General features: G+C 39.2%; 1 protein-coding gene across 1 annotated transcript in view; it reads right to left on the minus strand.

Moving 5' to 3' along the window:
* Positions 1 to 24,356, minus strand: part of usp43b (ubiquitin specific peptidase 43b) — a 154,896-nt gene that overhangs the window by 90,874 nt on the left and 39,666 nt on the right. Inside the window, exon 3 of the mRNA XM_017705676.2 lies at positions 7,908 to 8,011. Within this exon, the coding sequence (XP_017561165.1) occupies positions 7,908 to 8,011 (104 nt within the window). The remainder of the gene's footprint in view (positions 1 to 7,907; positions 8,012 to 24,356) is intronic.

Here is a 24,356-nt window from a genome sequence, read left to right on the forward strand (position 1 = left end):
GATTACATCACCCTATTGCCCAGGTCTAAGCCCTCACCATCCTCAGCAAAACCATGATGACTGTGAAATTCGTCAAGTTGGAAACAACAATCACCATTGACCTGAAGTGGGACACTAACAGTAACTTCATCACAAAGAAAGCCCAGCACATGACCAACCTAATCAATCTGCAACAAGAGCTGGTGGATCTATACACAGCCATTACAGAGTCTGTCATTACCACCTCCTTCACAATCTGACACAACCAACACCCATAAACTGCAGTGCATAATCAGTTCTGCTGTGAAAACCACTGGTATCAACTTACCCACCTTGCTTGATTTGTACACCACCGGAGCCAAGAAGCACACAGAGAAAATCAGCGCAGACCAATCACAGCTGGGTCATCACCTGTTGCAGCTTCTTGCCACAGGCATGTGTTTTTGCCAAATGAGGGTTAAAACAAGGAGGCTCCTGAAAAGTTCTCACTCCATTGCACTCATTAACTCTTGAATCACATAAGCAGTGTTTCATTATCCAACACTGCTTTTGTACTTTGGTACACTTCTGTTATGTTATGCTATTGCTATGTCCAGTCTGGCTGCTGTAATCTAGATGCAAGCAATACAATAACATTCAAATTGACAACACTACGGACAAAATTTTGGCTTCACGATAACTAGCACTACTTTAGAAAATACTTCTGTCCATTTTGGTGGGATAACAGTATGTCATACAGTGTCATAAACCACAGAAGCAAGCCTATTTCAGGTTACTTAACATGTCAATTTGCTAACTGGCGGCTGGTTGACTACGTCTGGGGTACAGAAAAAATAGTGAACGAATTATTTTATCCAAACTATCACTTCAAAGCAAGCCTCATTTTGAGGTTCTCTAGTTCCCAAGGGACCTTTGTGGATTGTGATAAAAGTGGAACAAAAAAGGAAATGTGACATAATGAAGTTAAGTGTTTTGGAACAATCAGAGGTGTGTGGCCCTGCTACATTCATTACGTTTCTCACAGCCTTTATGTTCAAATGCCCACAGCCCTTTCTGGACAGAGAAAACGGCTTCATCTCAACGTTTCTGCAGTTATTTTAGAGCTGCTGTGGCAGGAGGTGCAGATTTCTAGATTCAAATCTAATATAAAGAAGTGACGATTATGACAGTGCATTAGTTAAATGTTCAAAGTTCCAGCTGACTTGAATGAGAAGCAGGCTAAAAACAAAACAAAACAAAAAAAACCCTCACAGACCCAATAAAAAAGAGGCCCAAAGAAAACACAAGCAGCACAAACAGAGGACAATTAATGTCACATTATTTATAACTTCCAATCACTTTGTGATGTATCACATGGGATCTGAATATGTAGGCGTTGATGTAAGGCTTTAATCACTGAGCCTCTGGCTGTGTTAAACATTTTTACAGCTAGTCCCTTAATGTCACCAATTTATTGGATTAATCTACTCTTCTCGGTTAATAACATGATTTCTCAATGCTGTTGTCACATATTAAAATGTAAAGAGAAAATAATAATGAATAAAATTCACAGATCACATGTCACAAACTATTATTTTAAGCAAGAAGACAAAGGAAGCGTATGAAAATACTTCACACATCAGACAGCTGTTATTTCTCAGATCAAACCAACCAACGCAAAGCTCCACGCTGAATATGCGTGTGTGTGTATTCACGCAGCATCCAACCATAAAAGCAGCATCATGCTTCTTTTATGTTATGATGCAGAGCATGATAGCACAAAGAAACTGCAATTTCCATGTGCTGATATAGTTTACTATGATACTATGCTGATATATTTACTATTGCAACTATTCTCAGGCTAGATTTTAATGAGTTAAAGTCTCTGAATGGAGCAATAATGACAGGGTAAACTTCGGCTATTTTGGAATATGGATGACTGCTAGATTGTTTTGTCCTTAGATGTCAATTAACAGACACATGAAAAGACAGGACAAAACAGAGGTGCAGCTAGACTGGATGGGACTCTGACATGCACACCTACACACGCCTACACACACACACACACACACACACACACACACACACACACACACACACACACACACACACACACACACAATATGCCATCCTTCACACTCACACCACATTTACTACTGCAACCTTGCTTCAAATAATGAAGGTCCACTCGCACCCCCCATTCCCTTAAGTCAGCGCGATATTGTATATTAATATTATCACCATTACAGCAGAATAGCTAGCTCTTGTAATTAAGGTATAATATGAGGATTTGTGGGGGTGAAAATATTACGTAGGCAGAATGGATTATACTCTCAGATGGCATCTACTATGTGGATAATTGTTGGGGAATTAAAGTGGCTGTTTGAACAAACTTAGGTAAACAAAGGACTCAGCAAAGACTGCTGAAGGAAATACTGTATGTGGCTGCCACACTAGCGTAAAGATACATGTATTTTCCCATGTACAACAGGAGATGTGGCTGAAAAGCCATTTAACCCTTTAAGTTATGTTAATTTATGCTATTGCTATCTCCTATCCTATCTTCTATCCAGCTGCATAAGGAATGGGGAAAGCCAAAAAAAGGAGTTTTCAAAACTAGAGTTCAAAAACGTATCAAACAGAGAAAATGAAACTCCTAACAGACCTGCTGGACCACCAAAACGGCTGCCATCAGATAAACAGTACTGAGAGCTTTCATCTTGGTAAGAGAGGAGGAAATCAAGCTCCACTCCTGCTTCAGATCTGAAGAAATCCACAGGTGTTTCTGTTCATCCTTTCACTGTGAGAAGACCCCTCAACACTATGGGTCAGAAAGGATGTGTAGCTGTCAAGAAGTTGATACAGAGAAAAGTGATCACTGAAGGGCCCAGATCTCAACATCACTGAATGTGTTTGGGATTATTGGGTTGTGAGAAGCAGAAATGCAACGAAGATTGAACTTTGGAGGTGGGGAAAAATACCCCTGCAGACATTCTTTAAAAGACTGAAAGCAAGTCAAACTGTGATAAAGGGTTTTTTTTTCCCTGATGCTGAAAAATAAATGTCACGTACTTAATGGCTGTTTTGTCAGGAACATAATAAATGAAAGATGGTCTCTGACTTTGGTATATTACTGTACTTCTCACAGTCATGTTTTATTGAAACACATTGCATCTACCAGTAGGAAAATAATAAAAACACAAATAAAAAGACCAAATCTAAATGTTACATGCTGTATATGTCAGAACTGATTTTAATGAATTGATAACAACAACAACCTCTTAAAACCTCATTATAACAATATGAATAGATATAGTACCATGACTCACTACATATTCATGAATCTGAAGGCAAGCATGCAAAAGTTAAGGTGCCAAAGGAAGAAGAGAGTTTCTGAGGTGTTTAATGACACATGAAGGAAGCAGAAGGGACTTTCCTCTGAATCTGAATGACTGAGTCACGTTGAACAAAACTGTCAGGGAATTTGGATTCCAAGATTGCAGTAAAACAGATGGCATCACACTTGCATTAATTCAGATGTGCAATTAATTTTTGACAGATTTCCTCATTTTGTGTAGTTACTTTGCCAAAAAAGTTATTTTAGACTTTGTCATGATGGAGATTACTGTATAATACAACTGGTACTAATTTTAATGACCTGAAAATTAAGATAATTGTAATTGGCAATCAGTTTATTATATTTATTTTGATTGATCAGTGTTTCAAGGCAGGTAACACTATTGTGCTGCTGCTACACAAATACCAAAATTCTGTTAATTATGCACGATTCGTGGTAATAAATAGCCAGTTGCCTTGTGCTTTCAATGTAGGACTAACTCATTAATATTATAAAACAGGCAATACATTTTAAATTTTTTAGACTTTTAGAAAGTGCTGGAAATGTGCTAGTGTGTTTCATGTGTTCACTTAAGACAAACAGTGTGAGCTTCAGATTAAATAAAAAGGTAAAAACAATCAGCCAGCAGCCAATTTGCTGTAAAGAAATAGGAATCTTTCATAGAAATGATCGGTGCATCCCTAGTATTGATATTTTAACCATAATGGTGTTCTGTGTTCATGTTTACCAGTTCACCCTGTATTGCTTTGATAGAACCGAACAGCTGGTAACTGCCAGCTAAACATTCTCTACAGAGAAGAGCTTTCCTCATATGAGATATCTGTGACAATCTGAAACAAGCCATACTGATGCATCAGTGGGAGTTTATTACTGGACAATCGATATCAGTCTGGCCCTAATTAGAAATATTAGCCTTTCTCTCAACATCTTCAATTTACCTAAGAAACTTCACCAATTCATCACAATATTTTCACTGCATTTCTATGACTATTCACATTTGGTTGCTATATTTTAAATTATGTTATTAATATTTCCTGCTGCAATCAGCCAGTATATATAGTTATTAAATGTAAGGTTGGATATCTGAATATTAAAAGCAGGTGTGTGAGAATATGGTTGTAACCAGCGGTTTAGGGCAACATGGTTTTGTCATTGGCCCAAACCAAAAACAATGTATGTAATTCAGGGTTCATACATTTTTTAAACAGTGAAATCCTATGACTTTCTGCAGCTAAAATAGTTTCACTCCTCTGGGAAGCTTTCTATCAGTAAGGCTGCAACAGAGAAGGGCCTTCCCCAAAGTGCTCCCACAAAGTAGAAAGTATACAATTGTCCAAAATGTCTAAGCGTGCTTAAACTAAGATTTCCGTTCACAGGAACTAAGGGACTTAGGCCAACCCCTGAAAAACAACTCCATAGCATTATCCCTCCTCCACCAAACTTTACAGTTGGCACAATGCAGTCAGGCAGGTAACATTCTCCTGGCATTCACCAAACCCAGACTCATCCATTAGATTGCCAGACAGAGATAGAGATTGCCATATTCATCACTCCACAGAATACGTTTCCACTGCTCCAGAGTCCAGTGGTGGTGCACTTTACACCACTCCATACAATGCTTAGCATTATACATAGTGATGTAAGGCTTGCATACAGCTGCTCAGGCATGGAAACCCTGCCATGAAGCTCCCACCGCACAGTTTTTGTGCTGATGTTAATGCCAGAGAAGGTCTGGAAACAGTTATTGAGTATAGCAGAGCACTGGCAAAGGGACTGAATGAAACATCTGAATTCAATGATTCAGAGGTGTGTCCCAGTGTTTTTGTTCATATAGTGTATAATTTATACCAGTATACCATGTTTTCCTGTTTTAGTGATAATTTTAGCCATATATTTGACAGATATGGATTTATTCAATTTTGTGCAGTTTACTCTGCAGTACCACACGTGTCAGCACGTGAAGTCGGAGGTGCTATGATTACCTAATTTCTGTGTCGAGTATAAACCTGCTAGTCTCACAGCAGTGCGTTTTTCCTTTTACGTCTGGCTTGCAGAAAGATTTGTCTAGGATCTTTGTGCTTTTTGCAATCTAGACTCCTCAGTTCTTTAAATGTGATGGGATGGGATGACGAGCTGCATGCGGAAAAATCTCTCGGCCTGGAAAACCATATTTGTATATTCTGTGATTTTTACAGGATTTCCATGACCGTAGGAACGCTGGTACTTTCAGTATTAAAATTTTATTAATAAATAAGCCAGAAACACAAATAAATATGAATTCTCAAAATATATGAGATATTAAAACTTGACCAATTACAATTTCAGATTAACCAATAGTCATTACTATGTAGTGTTTGCTGAGTGTTTTGACAAAAAGTCTGCCAGAAAAGAGAAAAAACCTTCTTTCAAGACTATCACCACTGCATATAGGCTGGAAGCATAAACACAGATTATACAAAGCACAAAAGAAACCAGACCATGTAACATTACATAAATAAAATAGCTGCAAACAGTTATGCAACTCTAGTTAAGCCATGAACATATTCAGACAGAACAGAGAAAAACAAACATTAAAGTTGTGTTATTGAGAATACTGCTTCTTGTGCAAAGTCAGTTTATATATTTTTTCCTATTGTGAATTCTGAGTTTTGTGTATCTAGGTTTTCGGGTGTTTCTCCCCTCTTCTGAAGGCAACACAGAGCAGACAACTCATAGTTATGGAGTCTGTTTAAGGTTCAGCCCATCTTGCAAATTTGTTGTGGACACTGCTACTAGTTGTACCTAACCTAAATTCTGTAGGACTGTAGATCTTAGTGGAGATCTTAGATGCCCTTGCCTTAAAGACAGAGTGCAGCTCTCTGTTGAAATGTTGAGCTGGTATTCTGCTCATAGGAGCTTCAATTTTGTAGGGATGAAGTCAAAGCTTGATATCAAAACACATTTCTGAGAAAGTTGATGCCTAGAGCAGAGCTCAAATCCACAACCTTGAGCTTAAGAGTCTTTTGCACCTGGAATGCTCTGAAACACTGGTCGACTTTCCCTTTTCTGCACCAGCTCCAGCTAAGAATGGGTGAAAAGGCAGAACAAGATACTAGCAGATAGGCCTGTCACAGTTATTACATATAAACCTATCCATCCATTTTCTAAGCTGCTTCTCCCTCAGGGGCTGGGGGGGGGGGGGGGGGGGGGGGGGGGGTCATCGGGCATAAGGCAAGATATCGGGCATAAGGCAGGATACACACTGGACAGGTCGCCAGTCCATTGCAGGGCAGACAGACACACACAATCACTCACACCTAGGGGCAATGTACCAATTGGCCTGACTGTATGTCTTTGGGCTGTGGGAGGAAACCGGAGAACCCGGAGGAAAACCACGCAGAAACAGGGGGAGAACATGCAAACTCCACACAGAGAGGACCCCGGTCACCCGGCCGGGGAATCGAACCCAGGCCCTCCTCGCTGTGAGGCGACAGTGCTACCCACCACGCCACCGTTTCTTCAATTCTTTAAACTGCTGGCAATTATTTTCCACTGGTGTTAGCTTTCACAACCACAGGTTTACATGCATTTCAATAAAAAGAATGTGTCGTGGGTATGTTTTCATTAATTATGATGAGGCAAATGTGTTAAAAAACAAGATATGTAAAGCTATATTATACAAAATCAACAAAATTAAGGAGCTAGCCTCCCCAAGTTCAGCCAACGATATTGGAAGAGTATAAGCAGTTACACCGAAATTTATTTAAAAACAAATAAGCTTTACAATAAGCTGTCTGGAAATTAAGCATTTCGCTTAAGATGAGCATCTAAAAGTATGTTGTCATGCTCAAACTACACCCAACTGCCCCACAGGAAGAAATGCACAACTAACATCATCACAGCACACAATGCAAGTTCACTAAAAAATGCTGCTCTGAATTTACATGATTAAAATATGTCCAGTGGTTGCAAATGAACAAAATTTGAACATTTTTGTCAAAACAAGCAAACTTAACAAGCAAACTTAACAAGCAAACTGGACACAAAACGAGTTTTTACTGAGGCACTTCCAAAACAAATATAACAAGTATATTTTAACATATGTATATTGCAGTTAGGTAAAGTGCACATGTTTATGTAAAGTGCATATATATAGTTCACTGAGACTAACAGCATCAGCCACTAACTGAACCAACAACTGAGCTATTATGCCACCTCGCCAAGACGTTGTTGTCACTTTCACCTTTGTTTATCTCCATGTATTTGCCATACAAGTGCCTATATGGTGGCTGTAGTGAGAGGACAATTCACCGAGCTGTCAAGGGGTCTCACAATAACATATTCTGTTCACTCTGCTCTCTGTGCCATGCTTGCTCTATTGGCACCAACTTTCTCTGACAGGCTGCCCTAATAAGGCAGCACAGCTGTCAAACCCTATAGCAGATACAAAGCCAAGCTGCCTTGTTACCCAACTTGTCACCATCCACTAAAGGTATAGATTAATCTTGGTAGACTTGTATGTAATTTGCATAAAGTTCAGGACCCTGTCGAGGCAGACGGCTGACCTCTGTGTCAGTGTTGTTGTCATGTAGTAATGGTGATAGACACTCACTTGTACTGGGCCTGAAAGTGCTCCTGCACAAAGCTGTGACGTACACCAGGCTGGTCTTGGTGTGAACACTCAGAAGCTGCCGTTTCCTCTCCTCCAGCAACACCCTGTAAGAGTAAATAAAAGTGGTTAAAATACTCTAATAGTTCAAAACCTTTGACTTACTTTAAACCGTAGTATTCAGCAGTTATTACTGTTTTTCAGCTTTATTATTCAATTATATTATTGTAATCGCTCACTAACTAAGGCAATTAATTAAACTGATTTATGTTCCAATTCGACAGATATTTAGTTATTTAGTTGGTTTCATTGTCAAGAACTGCACAAAAGTATCAGTGTCACCCTTAATTTCCAGTGAAAATGGCTATTACCATAAAAGTTATACATTTCTCAGGAGATATTTTTGAGGAGATTAGATATAAGATAGTCCATTTGAATAAGGTAAGGGGGAAATAAGTTAAACAACAGGGGTTTCCAGAACTGGAGGTCAAAAAAATGATCAAATGATGCAGAGAAAGTGTGACTTCTAACAACTGTGCAAGACTACCAACAAGACTGTGTCCATCAGATAAACATACTTAAAACTTTCATCTTTGAGAGACAGGAGAAAATCAAATGTAGCACCTTTCACACACAAGCAACCCAAAGTGCTTTACAGTGTGAACTAAAAGCAACAGAGAAATGTGTGCAAATTAAACAAAGAGCACTTGGATGGGGAGAAACAGAAAAGGCAAACATCTAAGACTGAATGTTGGAAGTGGTGAAAAATATACTGAAAAAATAGAAGCTATAATAAACAGAGTTGACAGAGTAAATACTGAAAATTGCTATATTATATTTAGTTGTTGAAGCTTTTACTGTTAAATGTTTTCAGATTTTTTCTACTTTAAACACTGAAAAAATGCTCTTCTATCTATGAGTGAGAAATAATTTAGTCCTTTATTTTTGCATGATTTTGTTATTGCTTGCAATTTCTAAGGATTAAACAGATTAACCCCTTAAACCCAGAGGTTCTGTATATGGCTTCACAATTACTCTCATAATTATATAACATAAATATGTATAATAAGCCTAGCATTCATAATATAAGAGCCATCGTTACATTATTTTACTTAGAAACATCACAGTAACAGAAAATGACCGTGTTGCCTTGCTTGAGGGAAGTGATTATATTTTAAAAACACTATTTTCTGTTCAGATCAATGGTATACTGCCGTCCACTGTGAGAAACATTACACTAAAAATGAGGTCTCTCATGGCAGGAAATGCTCTTTGACCACAAACAACCTTGAGTTGCTTTACAACTTTATATGCAGCACTTGACTTCTTGTGAGCATGTTTGTTAACTGAAAGCGCTTTTCAAAGGCGAGGGAGACGATCGACCTGACTTGAACCCCTTGCAGAGTGAGTGCACATCCAGCTCTCATGCTTATAGGCCTGTTTTTATTTAATCACCTTGAGACTGACGAGACTGGCTTTGGAAACTGATAAAAGACAAGGCAGATGAGAAAAAAAAATAAAAATCTCCCAAAGAAATATCACACAAGACACAAGGGCAAAAATTAGAGTGAAGAAGAAGACTGGTACAGCGTACCACTGAGCTCCTCACTACAGGCATCTAAACTAATGAGTGATGTAGGGGAGGGGTAGAAGCAGAGAGAGAGAGGGAGAGAGAGAGAGAGAGAGAGAGAGAGAGAGAGAGAGAGAGAGAGAGAGAGAGAGAGAGAGAAAGGAGGGGGGTCTGCTTATCATCAATAGTGTATGATAGAATTCATTTTTCTGTCCCTTGGCATCACCACACTGCTATAAACAAAAACACCACAACAATGCTGCTGATGGAGCGTTGCAGGGACCTCCACCTGCAGCCCTGTTTAATTCTGTAGCTATAGCACAGATATGACTATAACTCTGTGAGAGCATGCCAAAGAAACAAACAATCATTGTTACACTGCACTGCTTAAACAAATTGAGGCATATTTGAGAAAGATATTACATTAACTATTTCACTCACAACTCAAAGAAAAAAAGAGAAAAAGACGCTGTTTAAAGCATTCTGCAATATTTGGCAAATTATGAATGTGGCTAAGGATGGTATTTGTGCACCTGCGAGAGAGAGCGAGAGAAAGAGAGAGAGCGAGAGCGAGAAAGAGAGCGAGAGCGAGAGCGAGAGAGAGACAGACAGACAGAGAGAGAGAGAGAGAGAGAGAGAGAGAGAGAGAGAGAGGTCATGTGAAAGATGTTTATCTCAATTACTGACCTAAACTGAAAACATGGTATTTTGAGAAACCAAAAATATATTAGTTTGATATTTGCAGATATTTTCACATTGCATGTTTTTTTCAGCCACAGGTGGGTCCATTTTCTACTTGTAAAATAAGCTGGGTGGGGAAGACCGATTTACTGCTATTCAAGTACTCAAGTACTACTCAAGTTGCCAGTATTTGAATAATGAACACTAGCCAACAATTGTCAAACAAATATTTTATATTTTAACAATCTCTTTCCATTCAAAAAACAACCACTTTCCCCAGGCTATTTTGCAAAACTAAGATGTTTTCCTCGGTGTCCTGCTAAATGTTTGTGCTCCTGAATTTTTACCTGGCAAATCACCAAATGTAATCAAAAAATCATTGAGGCTTCTGTGTAATTCTGTTTGAAATAAAAAAAAAATAGTAAGCATGAAATGCAGATTAGTAATGCAGATTATTTTAATGCAAAAAGTACCAATTTCATGCATGTTGTCACGGTTGGCTCCTCCCACTACTCCATGTGCTTTTTCTGTTTACTTTTTGATCGTCCACATACATTTGATTTTCCGTCTAGTCCGGCCCCTTTTTTCATGACTCCGCCCTTGATTGTTTACACCTGTCCCTCATCATCCCTGTTGTATTGAAGCCCTGTGTTTGCCCCTAGTCTTGGCTGGTCTTTATTTGGGATGTTGTTTTTCTTCTGGCCCTGTTGTTTGTGTACCTGTTCATTCACATTATGTCTGTCCCTCCTGCTCTACGTATTGGTCACTTGAACCTGGACTGTCTCGACCATGACCCTGGATTTGCCCTTAATAAAAGTCGCTCATCTCCGCACATGCGTCCGCCTCCTCGCTCCGTGTTACACATGTTAACATGTTCACATGTGTGTTTCCAAACGTGCTTAGGAAAGTTAGCACCTCCTTGGGCTAATCAGTGCTTCATTCGGTTAAATCCGGTGTGCTGGATTTCAACAAATTTATGTGATGACTGGGTACATCAAGGAGAAATCTGGAACCAAATGCGTGTTCTTCCAACCAGCAAATAAGGCTTCTTTTATGAGAACAAGAAATTCTTACTCTTATTTTTAAACTGTGTTTGTTTGCTGTATTTATGCTTTACTTACTGCAGAGATAAATGGTCTTAAACAATTTGTTTATGTGCCTAAGTCTTCTGTACTATGTTTTTTGCTTTTTTCTTGGCGCCACAAAATAAATAGCCTGTACTTAATGACTGTTTTGACTGGAAGGTAAATAAATGGAAGGGTCTCTGACGTTTGCCCAGTTCTGTAAACAGTCAGAAGCCTCAGTATTGGCTGCTGAGACGCAACTGCTCCTTCTTTCAATAGCAGGTTTGAACAGAAAGTTTTAAACAATAGCAGAAGCTGAACTGTAAAACCACCATCGCCAGTGAATCCTGGCCACATGCACTTGATAGACTTATCCCAATTCATAAATGAAACCGGGGCATATATTCACAAAGCTTCTAGGAGTTGTGATCTAGAACCAGACTCTTGTCTTATTAATAGTCTTTTTTTCACAACTGCTTTCTCTGACTCTAAAGGGAATGTAATTAAACTCAAGTAGCCACTACCACTTTTAATATTTCTCATTTTTGTGTTTTCCGTCAGTCTTCTCTTTCTTATTCCTTTCTTTCAACTGCCTTTCGTTCTTACTCTCTCTTGTCATCCTCCAGTCTCTCTAATTCCCTTCAGCTGGTAATTAGAGCCTTGAAGTGAATGCAAAGCAGCACTTGAACACACAATGAGAGACAAAATACCCTCTGCACTCTTTAATGGCTGCTGAGGCTGGAGGCTCCCGCAGCATCTCTGGTGGAATTAAAGGACCAGTGGCTCAAGTAGTTTCCTGCTGCCTGCCAGAAGCAAAAGAGCTTCAATAGTATCCTTTAATGTTGTGGGTTATAAGCAGGTGATGTCTAATGAAAGCATCTTGATGGAGCATTCCAGATCAAAATATATGGCAAAGTTTTTCTTTTACCAAGCACAAATCATGCAAGCTATACTCTGAATTTCCAGACAATACAGTATCGTCACTATTAGTTGAACACACTGATTTGGAAAAACACTCTGCGCTGAGCGACATCAACTATTTTACTAGAAAATCACCGTCAGATAGAGCATCATCAAAAAGTGAAGCTTGGAGAGCCAAACCAGAGGGTCATCACAACCTGATACCACTTTACTTCATTCTAGGGACAGGCAAATGATTTTACAGTTGAGCACTCTAACTTTAAAAAAAAAAAGACAAAACTGATTAAAAACTGATCAAATTTGTAATAAACAGTCCGATGCTGCGTTTTATTCACAATACAGTTTTATGTTGCAAATTAGTTGACCATGAGAAATTCGATGAACAATAGTCTACATTTATATAAAAACCTTCACTTTTTCCCCCAAAAGGGAATGCAAGTACTTCTGTTGTTCAATGACATGCTAATTTGAAAATTTAGTTTTAAACCGATACAGCATTTCCCAATGACCGATGAACCATACCACTCTGATTTCATGCACAAGTTTTTGCTGTAGGACTCTTTTGACAGTGACCTGCTTCTACAAATCATGCAAAAACAGCAGTCTGTGGTTAGTCGTTCTGTGTGTAATTCAGATTCAGGGGACATACATATTGGGATACAAAATCAACTGTTTTAGCAGTAATTAAGTGGCTATACGTTATCACATTTGTCCATCCCTACTCCATAACACAGTTAAAAATCGCAGTGCTAAAGGTGGCTGATACCAAGACTACAGAAACTGACTATTCCTTTGACATTTACCCAGATCTCAAAGGAAAACTCGGGAACCTAGTCCTATCAGCCAACCTACTGTGGAAATTGAAATGTTGCGTGAATGCATTCCATTGTTATCTTTACAGAAACAGTAGGAAAATCACATTTTTTTTCAAACCATTAATTTTCCAAAGAGCCTTATCACCTCAGTAAATTCTCCTCACTGGCCACTCATTGTGCTGAACGGGAAGACTCAGAGGCTGCTCATGATAACAGGTTCTACCTCCTGAAGTGCAGGAGAGCAGAGGCAGTAGTGTCTTTTTAACCACATTGTATTAAAAACTGAAAAAGAAACTCAAGTTTTTAAGCTGCACCAATAACACTTAATAACAAGTTTTCAAGTTTCACGGTGTCACTTATAAATACAGCCCAATGCTTTGTGGTTAGAGCATTCGAGCCACAAAGCAGTAGAAGCAATGGGCTACAAGTGACAGTTAAAACTAATATTATTGCCTCAAATTTGAGATCTGCTACAGATAGTTAGGAACAGTCTTGACAGCCCTTCCTCTGACAACCGCCGAGATATCATCACAGCTCTGACAAGAAAGAATCATCTGACTGATAAAGACAAAACAAAGCAGTAGCAAATTATCTTGCTGTCTTTAGTTGTGCTGGTACTGCCTGTTACAGGTGACATACTGTTTAGCTTCATAAATAAAACTTTGTCTCCCATCGGACTGACAAAATAATAATAATAAAAATGGGTAAAAGCTGTCAGTTATTTGAATTTATTAGTTTTCATTATTTTAATAATATAACCATTTGTTGCAGCCCTACATTACTCTATTATCATTTAGTGCTACATTCAGTGCTGAAAAGTTAAATGCATCATCCATTTTCACCCATACACTCAAACCCATTCACCCAAACACAGGAATTACCTCTGAGAATCACTGACAAGCCAGAAACTTGTTGCTTCTACAGGCCAAAAAACGCAAAAACCTATATGCATGGAAAAACATCAGGATCTGTTTCTTACTAAGAGAAATTGCATTATTATTTGAAATATACTGAAATATCATGAAACACTCAACTAAATCTTACTAATTTATCAAGAGTTGGTTAATTAATTAGTGAATTAAAGATAAATTAATTAGTGAATTTTCCAATTTCATTCATTACAACAGCCCTATGTAAAACATAAAACTACAAAAAAAGCTGTAGTTCTTACTTTATAGATTTCTCATGATCATTTTTGTTATGCTTTACTGATTGACAGATTCTTGGCTGGGCTTGCAGACCCCCAGTTCTCCTGCCTATAAAGGCTTAAGCATGGGACTTTCTATCAAGTTATCTATAAAGAAACATAAAATATGGTCATTGGGTAGCAGCGGTTTTTAGATGTAAGGACATATAATCTTTATCTATTGGAGTTAAATCGTTAAGACAGAGGTTTCTTTTTCAAGCCTTATGATCTACAAGATCCACACCCAACACACAGCGGAAGCTCGAGAAACAACAGGTATTCACAAGAGTCCATTTCATGAATAAGCAATGTACAGCATAGTATATGTGGGCTGAATAAAATAAACCCATCCTCTTCAACACGGCCACAGTTTGGTCCAGTGCCATAGCTTCTCGGCTAATCTATGGTGATTTCCTCAGCCTGGTACTCCTGCGTTATCTCTGCTTGACGGAGAACAGGAGGGTGAACATCAAAGGCCCCGAGAAAAACAATCCAGTGGTGGGTGAGTGAGCTGGTCCACTTGTGAAGGGAGAGCACAATCATCTGATACTCTGCCAAATGTGGAGGCTGCCAAAGGTGTCACTTCACAAAGGAAGACTTGGCCAGTGCTTTGATTTCATTCACCTAAAGCCTTTGGACATATACGTGATGGCTTCCGGTCCAGGTATGAAGGAACAGGGTAATGTTGGCTTTATGGTACGTTGAGAATACAAGCAGTATATTTACAAGCAAGCTTTACACTATAAAAATTAAAGGTCTTGGTCAACTTAATCTGGGGTCACACTACATGACTTCTCCCTGATAACTCAGATTCTCAGTGTGGCTGAGTCTGGGCTGGTTGATTTTGGATCAGTTGGAGTCGACAGTTGGGAGAGAGAGTCAGGTAGTGTGTGAAGGGCGCAGACTTAGATTTTCTTCCTCCTGATCGCATTTCAGACCAATCAGAAAATGACTGACCTGAATTTGAGCATAATCTAGTAGCGGAATGGATTCCTCCAACAACTAATGAAAACAGAGCACAAAAGAAGAAAGCACAGCAAGTAAAAAAGAAAAAAAAAACTAAGTAAGTAAATTGAAGTAAACTCCCTTTTCTTTTTATATTTTTGAATTTGTTTTATATAAATCATGAGCACCCAACAATGTAAGGAAATTCACTTTCTGAGAATTATACCATCTTTTCTTTTGCTTTAGACAAACTGCTCATAATGCTGAGAAGCTCCACCTTCAGTTGAGTATTTTTTTTCTAATTATTGCTGTTTCTTTGAGTGAAATGTGAACAACTCAGAGCTGACAATCATATCAATCATTGGCTGGTATTACTGGCAGAGATGCAACGATACCACTTTTTCCCTTTCAACACTGAAACCTGATTCTTAAATATAGGCAGATAACAGGTACCGATACTAACTTTAATCTAAGTGACCTACAAGTCCTGATATTTACAGTTACATTTTAAAAATGTTATTTTAGTACAGTTTATATTCAGTGTCACAAATAAAGCATATTCAGTTAGACTGTATGGCATATAGCACTGTCGCCTCACAGCCAGAAGGGTCTGAGTTCGATTCCCCTGCTGGGTGACCAGAGTCCTTTTTTTGTGGAGTTCTCCCCGTGTCTGTGTGGGTTTCCTCTGGTTTCCTCCCACAGTTCAAAAACGTGCAGTCAGGCCAATTGGAGATGCTTAATTGCCCCTGGGTATATGTCTGTCTGTCTGATGGACTGGTGACCTGTCCAGGGTATATCCTGCCTTCCATCCAATGGCTGCTGGGATAGGCTCCACCGTGTTAGTAGCAGCAAATTTCAGTGCTTTTTCCAGCTTGGACGAAGCAACAAGCTACAAGAGACTGGTGCTGAGTGATGCAGCTGAACAACAGAAGTCGCACCACAGTCGGGGTGAGTGAACACATAGGCCTCGCTAGCAGGTTGCTATGCTAAAGGCTAAATCAAAGCTAAATGTTATCATTACAGTTCCTTCTGCTCATTCATTAGCAATTTGGACTAAAGATGAACTTTTTAAGTGATTTTTAAGTGTTTAAGTGACTACACAAGTGTCAGATGAGTGTTTACTGAAAGAAGCAGCTCAGTAATTGAAGTCAGGGACTTTTCACTGAAATCCAGTATTTTTCCCACAAAATATTGTCATTGCAGATTTTGCCATGATTATTTTTACTGCTGCTCGTCATGCCTCACCACTGATATGTTGTTAAGTTCTGTCTACTAGTGTGAACATGCATCAAAATGGCTCTGTAGTATCGATATTGCAATCGCCTACACCGATACTGTGTTTAAATGCCAGCATCGGCGCCAGTACCATTACCGATACAGTATCGGCATCAGCGCAACACTAATTACTGGTTATTGAAGAAAAAAAAAAACTCCTTAAAAGCTCCTTAAAATCTTTACTGGTTCCAAATTTGCAATGATAGGAAATTTAGTTACAGTATCAGGACAGGCATAAGTGTTCCTGCAATTATCACCTATTTCGACAAAACTTATTAGGCATATATGTTGTGTTTCCTATTAATATAATATTTTCATGATGTGAATTAACATGATGCAATAATTTTCATGCACATCATTTAGCCATTTGACTGTTTTTTCTATTGTTCAGTACATCAAGAAGAATAATTTGACAAAATGTTTCAATTAATGCTGCAAAATGATTTTGCTTGTGTTTGAAACAAGATGAGTGATTTGGTGAAGTGGACAGTTGAAAGGAAAGTTGAGGAGAAATGGACAAAGAGTCCTTCAGAATAGTGGAAAAATTGCTCTGCTGTTTCATTTGCCTCACACATGTGTCATGAGAAAGATGACAACACACAGCAGGTGGCATTAGGAGGACTGCGAAACTGCACCAAATCAGACGGTCCAACCAGGAAGGAATAATTCACCTGATAGAGTTTAGTTTGATTATCACCAACTACAACACCTTCACTGTAAAACCATTAGAGGTGCAGTCATGTTTTTTTTCCACAGTAATCAGATCACCTATTAAATTTACTACATTATTGCATGTTTAGTGTATCCTGCCTTCTGCCCAATGACAGCTTGGATAGGCTCCAGCAACCCCCACGACCCTGAGGGAGCAGCTTAAAAAGTGTGGTGTGTGTGTATGTGTGTATTGCATGTTTATATTTGTGTTATCTACCCTATCTATCTAGCTTACATTTTTAGATGGCAGCAGCCCATTACAGTTATGATTCTCCACAGGTCTTCCTCAACAAAAGAAAAAAGATAAGTGCTAACGTCACGAAGAAGACAGTTATTTCTCACTTTCCCCAAAATAGAACTCATCAGGGATGGTACTGCATGAAGGCTAATGCCAAGATACGTTAAGCTGGTGAACTGTCGACTGGGAGTAATCAGACAGTCTAAATGCCAACAGGATCGCTACCCAGAGAGGCTAGAAGAAAATTAAAACCTCCACTCCACTATGTTGGCACCGACAGTGGTGTAATTGATTTCGAGGATTTAGATAAATGACTCAGCTGTTGTTGTGTAAAGACTGCGTAAGTGGAATGAAGTCATACACACTTAAATGGCTCAGGGTTCACAGCAGGACATGCAGAATATCCCCCCAGCAGTAGCTGTGCCACATAATTGTAATCAAAGACCCTACAAAAGACTACATAAAGGTCAAAGCTGAAGTTATCAAACTAATGGGGATTATTTGATGCATTTAACGTAGATTTTTTTCTTAAGAGCAAACAAAACCTGTTGATGAAATTGCTGATATAAAGGTTAAATCAGGTATCACCAACACGGTGCCCGCGGACGCCAGGTCGCCCGCAAGGACCTTATGAGTCGCCCGCAGATCTGTTCTAAAAAAAGCACAACTCACTAGTGAGCTGCATCTAAAATATAATTTGATTCTGTTGCTATTCTTTTTTAACCACACTTGTATTATATATATATAATCTAATCTTAAAATATCTTAAAATTATGTTCATTATACATGAAGTTTAGATAAGTTGAGGTTAACTCTTTTTGTCTAGAGTAGTTCAAAGGTCAGTATTCTGCGCACGACAAAACCAGTGATCGCGGAGAGTAAACTAGCGGGCTAGCAGGCACAGTGTGCAGTCTCTTACCCCAGAAACACGGCAGAAAAAAGAAAAAAAACATATCACTTTCATAACGAATGGGAGGTAGAGTTCTTCTTTACGACTGTTAAAGAAACCTGCGTGTGTCTCATTTGCGGGGCGGCTGTGGCGATACCAAAGCGGCACAATGTCGAGAGACACTTCACTACCTGTCACAAAAGCTACAATGCTAACTATCCCCCTGGAAGCGCACTAAGGGCAGAAAAATCCTGTGAGCTAAAGGCAGCTTTGGTTACACAACAATCTTTTTTCACGAGGCCGAAAAAAAAAAAAAAAAAAAAAAAAATCACAAAAAGCCACCAAAGCCTCTTTCAGAGCTACACATTTTCTGATCAAGAAGGAGAAGGAGAAGTTGTTAAAGAAGCAATGTTAATAATTGCTAACACTGTATTGAAAGATGAGAAAAATGGAACTGATCTAATCTCCACTCTCTCCGACGTCCAACTGGGGGCATCTACGATGGCTAGAGAAGTGTCAGCTATGTCTGGTAACTTGGTCGATCAGTTGGACCAGGATCTGGTGAAGTACAGGTGGTTTAGCATCCAGTGCGACGAGTCCGTTGACAGCAGCAGTACAGCGCAGCTGTTGGTTTTTATCCGGATGGTGTTTAAAGACTTCTCCACAAGAGACGAACTCCTGACACTATTGCCCTTGAAGACAACTACGAGAGGAGTTGACATTTATAATACGGTGAAGGAGTTTTTCGTTCAGAAAAATGTACCATTGGGAAAGCTGGTAGCCGTGACTACAGACGGGGCTCCTGCTATGATCGGCCGGCATACAGGTTTCATCGCTCACTGTAAAGGTGACCCAGACTTCCCAAAATTTCTGCATTACCACTGCATCATTCACCAGCAGGCGTTATGTGCGAAAGTGATTGGCTTTGGACACGTGATGACTCCCGTTGTGAAAATCATTAACAACAATCGCTCCAAAGCAAAACAGCACACGATTTTCAAGGTCCTATTGGAGGAGATGTGAGCTGAATATGGTGACCTGCTGCTACACACAGAAATCCGATGGCTCAGTAGAGGACGAGTTTTACTTCGTTTTTTGTCACTTTTGGGTGAAATCAAAGAGTTCATGCAGTCCAAAGGCGAAGACGTCTCACTGCTAGAGGACACAGAGTGGACACTTGACCTTGCATTTTTGACGGACATTACTGGGAAACTAAACCACTTGAACTGCGAGCTGCAAGGCAAAGGTAAGACTGTTGTCGATATGATAAGTGCTGTAAATGCATTTAAAGCCAAAATGAATGCTTTCTCAGCAGATCTACAAAGAAAAAGGGTTCTGCACCTTCCCTCTCTGCAGTCGGTGCTGAAAGACAATGCTTCTGCATCTGAGACATTTGACAAAGTTGCAGAAAAGTACTATGAAGTCATAAACTGACTTGGCCAAGAGTTTGAGAATAGGTTTTGTGATCTTAATCAGCTTGAGTCATGTGTGTCATTCATTTCCAATCCTTTCATGGATGGGGACACAACATGCGTTGCTGAGCAACTAAGTGCTACGTTCAACTTGGATGCTGGACAGATGGAAATGGAAATCATAAAATTGAACATTGATAACAAAATGACCTTCACCTCAAAGCCTACCAGGCTGCACCAAACTTTTGGTGCCTTGTTGACACAGAGAAGTACAGTGGTGTATGCACAGCAGCTATGAAGGTTGCCAGTCTGTTTGGTTCAACCAATCTCTGTGAATCAGCTTTTTCTGACATGAACTTCATCAAGAACAAACACAGAACACGCCTCACTGATGCACATCTGAAAGACTCACTCACAGTTGCAGTGTCAAGATTACAATACACTGGTGAACAGTATGCAATGCCAGTCTTCCCACTAACAAAGAAACAGATACAAGATGTTGTCAATGGCAATGTTGAATTAAAATATTGAAGATTTGTGTTCAATTTAAAAGTGCATTCATGATATATAACTGTTATATCTTTGCTTTAAATATCACAGATTTGATCTTTAGTTCCAAATGTGAGAAGATTTATTTCAAGATATGCCAGTTGATTTTTCTTTAACATTACATAATTGATAACTTTTTGAAACATGCTGCAACATAGTTCATGATTTGCTAAAAGGATATATCAGTGGCTAGTGAAAATGGGACATTTTTGCTATGACATGTAGTGATGTACGTGATCATCAGAAAATGTAAAAATTGCTGAGATTAATAGAGATAAAGTGCTGAATATTGATATCTGTTTTCCACCTTGTTGTCATTGTTAATAATTATTGTGAGAAATCATTAATTAATCTGATCAGTGTCTTCACATAGATAAGTATCATTAATCATTATTAATATATAACTAAAGGCAAACTGAGCTAATTTTTTTAAGAAGAGCACATCAAACTGGTAGCCCGTCATATAACTCAGTAACCATAAAGTAGCTCTCAGTTTCAAAAAGGTTGGTGACCCCTGGGTTAAATAATTTAAAGGCCCAAAGAATAAGGTCATGTTTCCAAACTTTCAAGGCTTTATTTCAAATGCCTTCGCACTAAACAAACATCCACTGTAGTTTGTGAACAGATAGAACATTGTGCTTAATTATTCATTTTAGCCACAGCCGCAGAAATTAGTGTCATGAAAGAATAGCAGCACATCACCGACATGAAAGGTACCGACTTTGTCTGTTAAAGAGCTTCATGTATTTAAAGTACTTTGGGTTCCTATTGTCATTAAGAATTTCTCTTCAAGGATGCACAGAAAAGCTTAGGTTGGCTGGACTGAAGTGACCAAGTCCTACTATTCATGTTAGATTACGAGTTATTCGGCTAGTCATAGTTATTTGCAAATGTTTATCCCCAAATGATCAACCTAGCTAACTCAGAATTCACAGCAGGCGCAACTCAGTGCAGTGTAAGTCAGGCGCATGAGATCATCTGTCCAATCCAATCACATAACCACTTCATGCTGAAATGGCAGCTTTTCTTTTCATTACTTCTTTTCTAAATATACTGTTTTACAGGAGGTTTAAAACAAAATGGCACAAAACTACAATATTTCCAGTACAAACATCATCAGTACAATGCAGTTGCTTTGCAATAGGTCCACAAAATCCTAATGATACAGAAGATTATGGTTTAAAAATGTTCATAACAGTGTAGAAAGTGGTACTGTGTCATTTAAACAGATCTTTATTAGAAGTTTCACAACATGAATGCTGTTTTTTCATATGAGGGTGTTGCAAAACGATACATGCTTCAGAAATGTTTTCAGTGTGAATTTTTAAAGAAATGTAGAGAATCGAATACAGTTAGGTTTCATGCTATAAAATATGCACCAGCATGTACTACCTCATTTGTATTTTTTTTTTTTTTTACTAGAGTAATAGTAGCTCCCCCTTGTGGATGATCTGGTTAAACATGAGTGAGTGAGTGAGCAAGTAAGCAAGTGAGTTACAAGACAGGTCCATGACGTGCTTCTCCTCATAGGATTCAAACAGCACTAAGTGCTGATTCGGAATGGGTCTAATTTATCTAATTAAGCTACATTAGAAAATCTTAAATCCCCTGTCACACTCACTCTATATACAAACACAAGATCAGATTGTAGCCTCATAGCCTACATTTTTTATATATGGTGTACGACCAATCCACGTTCCCTGAGTTTTTCCAGCAAGATGGTGCACCATCACATTATGGGTGTCTGGTCCGAGCATTCCAAGATTAACAGCTTCCTGGAAATGGATTGGTCGTCGTGGGCCAGTTGAATGGCCCCCAAGGTCTCCCGATCTGACCCCCTTAGACTTTTATCTTTGGGGTCATCTGAAGGCAGTTGTCTATGCTGTGAAGACACGAGATGTGCAGCACCTGAAACTACGGATGCTGGAAGCCTGTGCTGGCATTCCTTCTGCGGTGTTGCTCTCAGTGTGTGAAGAGTGGGAGAAGAGGGCTGCGTTGACAATCCAACACAATGGGCAGCACTTTGAACACATTTAATAAGTGGTTAAATATGTTAAATCAAAGCACACCGTTGTTTTTCTTGTGAAATTCTCAATAAGTCTGATGTGTCACACGACCCTCTTCCCATTGGAAAAACTAAAGTTGGATCCAAAATGGCCGACTAGCATTTCTGATCATATCTTGAAATGTGTGTATCGTTACATCCCTAATCTTAAAATGCAGCAGGAAGGAAGGTCATGATCATGCTTTGACCACAGATCTAGCAGTCGGTGTAAACTGGAACACTTATGAAAATCATGCGTCCGTTCCATCACAGACAGCTAAACAATGCTTCAGAAGTGCCTTCAGTGTGAAATGGGCTTAACATTACAGACATTCTTGAATCTTGTGATCCATCTGTACAACTAATTATCTATGATTAAGTGATAAGGGAGAGAACAGTGGTCCCACTTCACAGTAGCAAGTCCTTTATTGCAGCATTTTGTGTTGAAATATTAGCCCACGTTCTCCTTTGCGACTGTCGCAGCCACAACAAACAAGCTCTGATTGTTGATACCGCTGCAGGACCAAAACATCGCTTGAAATTCTTGTGCATGAGTTTCAACATAGCTTAGTAAGTCAATCAGTCCATCCGTTAGGGACATGGGCTATTCTTGGCCAGCCTTCTGAGCAGTCTGATAAACATGTGGCAGAACTGATACCATCTTTATCAAACAGAATTTAGAAGTGCCGGGAGTCCAATCTCCATTTTTTTCACTGAAATCCTACATAACTGATGAAAAGTTCCTAAATGGTTCTTGGTTTGAACACTTTTGGCTTCTTAAACCTAGGAAGAGCCCTTACATTTGCAGAGGACCTTTACATTATCTCAAGGATCTTTAAACCTTTAAAAGTTCTTCATACACAGAACCCATTTACAAAGGAGTCTTTAAAGAACCATCCACTGAAAAGCTGTTTTGTTTTTTTTTTAAAGATTTTTAAACCTTTTGTTACTTATACAACATCAAGGAACCTTTTGCGGCACATTTGTTCTTAAGAGTGTTAAGCAAAAGGTTATATAGCAATTAAAGCTTATTTTCTTAGAACCTGTGTGTCCACACATTGATCTGCTAAACAAAGCTTCAGAAATAACACTTATCCATGTGCTTTTTAACAGCATACCAAAAGTGGTTATTCCACGGCAAAGCTCCAAAGAACCACTCCGGTTTATTTTTAAAGGAACAGAAAGGAACGTGTACATTAGGATTAGGTCTAAAACCTGCGACATGAGCTTTAAACCCCAAGCTACTGTATGGGTTAGAAAAGCCAGTGTTGTGAAGAATTAATTAGCGTCAGCGTGTCAAACGAACCAGAGCAGTGAACGAGCAGGCCGTTGCAGGCAGTTTGGACACTGATTTGAGGCCCTGTCCACACACGGGCTGGAGTGAGTAGATGGAATTGAAGTAATGGGCCGGCAGTATCTCTGATCGCTGTGCTCTGGGAGCAGGACATTCACTATATGAGCATTCATAAATAAAAAGTGTGGACTCAACTGAAGGTACTTTCTCTTCAGAAGCAGACAACATTAAAAATGTATGTGGTGGGTTTGGGATATTCAAGGGATGGAAAACGTGAACTCAATCAGCCATCACAATCATGACCATCATGATTATCGCAGCCGCAGCACTGATTTCCAACTACAATGGAGGAGACATTGTTCAGGTTCCGATTAGCGAGGATCACGTATTCCAAACCACAGCTCAGCTCTAAGTGCCTACAAGATTGCTGGATGATTGCAGTCCTCCACTTAAGCTCTTCACTAATTAACCCTTGTGCCTTTAAGTCACCCAACATGTGCAAAAGAAGGAGAGTACATACCAGTCATGAACAGAAGGCTGCTGGCCAATGGTTTGATCATCATGCTGATGGATTTTGAAAAGATTTTAGTGCCACAGCACCAAATGATGAATAATTTACGTTCATGAAAACAGAGCGATGGGCACATGCCCCTGGAAAGTGCAGCCCCGATAAGAAAAGAGACACTGAAGTAGAAACACACACACATAGCAATGAATAATGGACCCCTTACTCTACTGATAACAAGACTACATCTCTAAAAATATCTCCTTTCAGAGGAGAGAGTGATAGAGAGAGGAAAAGAGGAGCACCTCTATCTGAGGTCTATTACAACAGCTGTTCCCAGGACAACTACTGTA

Source organism: Pygocentrus nattereri, chromosome 14, assembly GCF_015220715.1.
Source record: "Pygocentrus nattereri isolate fPygNat1 chromosome 14, fPygNat1.pri, whole genome shotgun sequence".
NCBI lineage: Eukaryota > Metazoa > Chordata > Actinopteri > Characiformes > Serrasalmidae > Pygocentrus > Pygocentrus nattereri.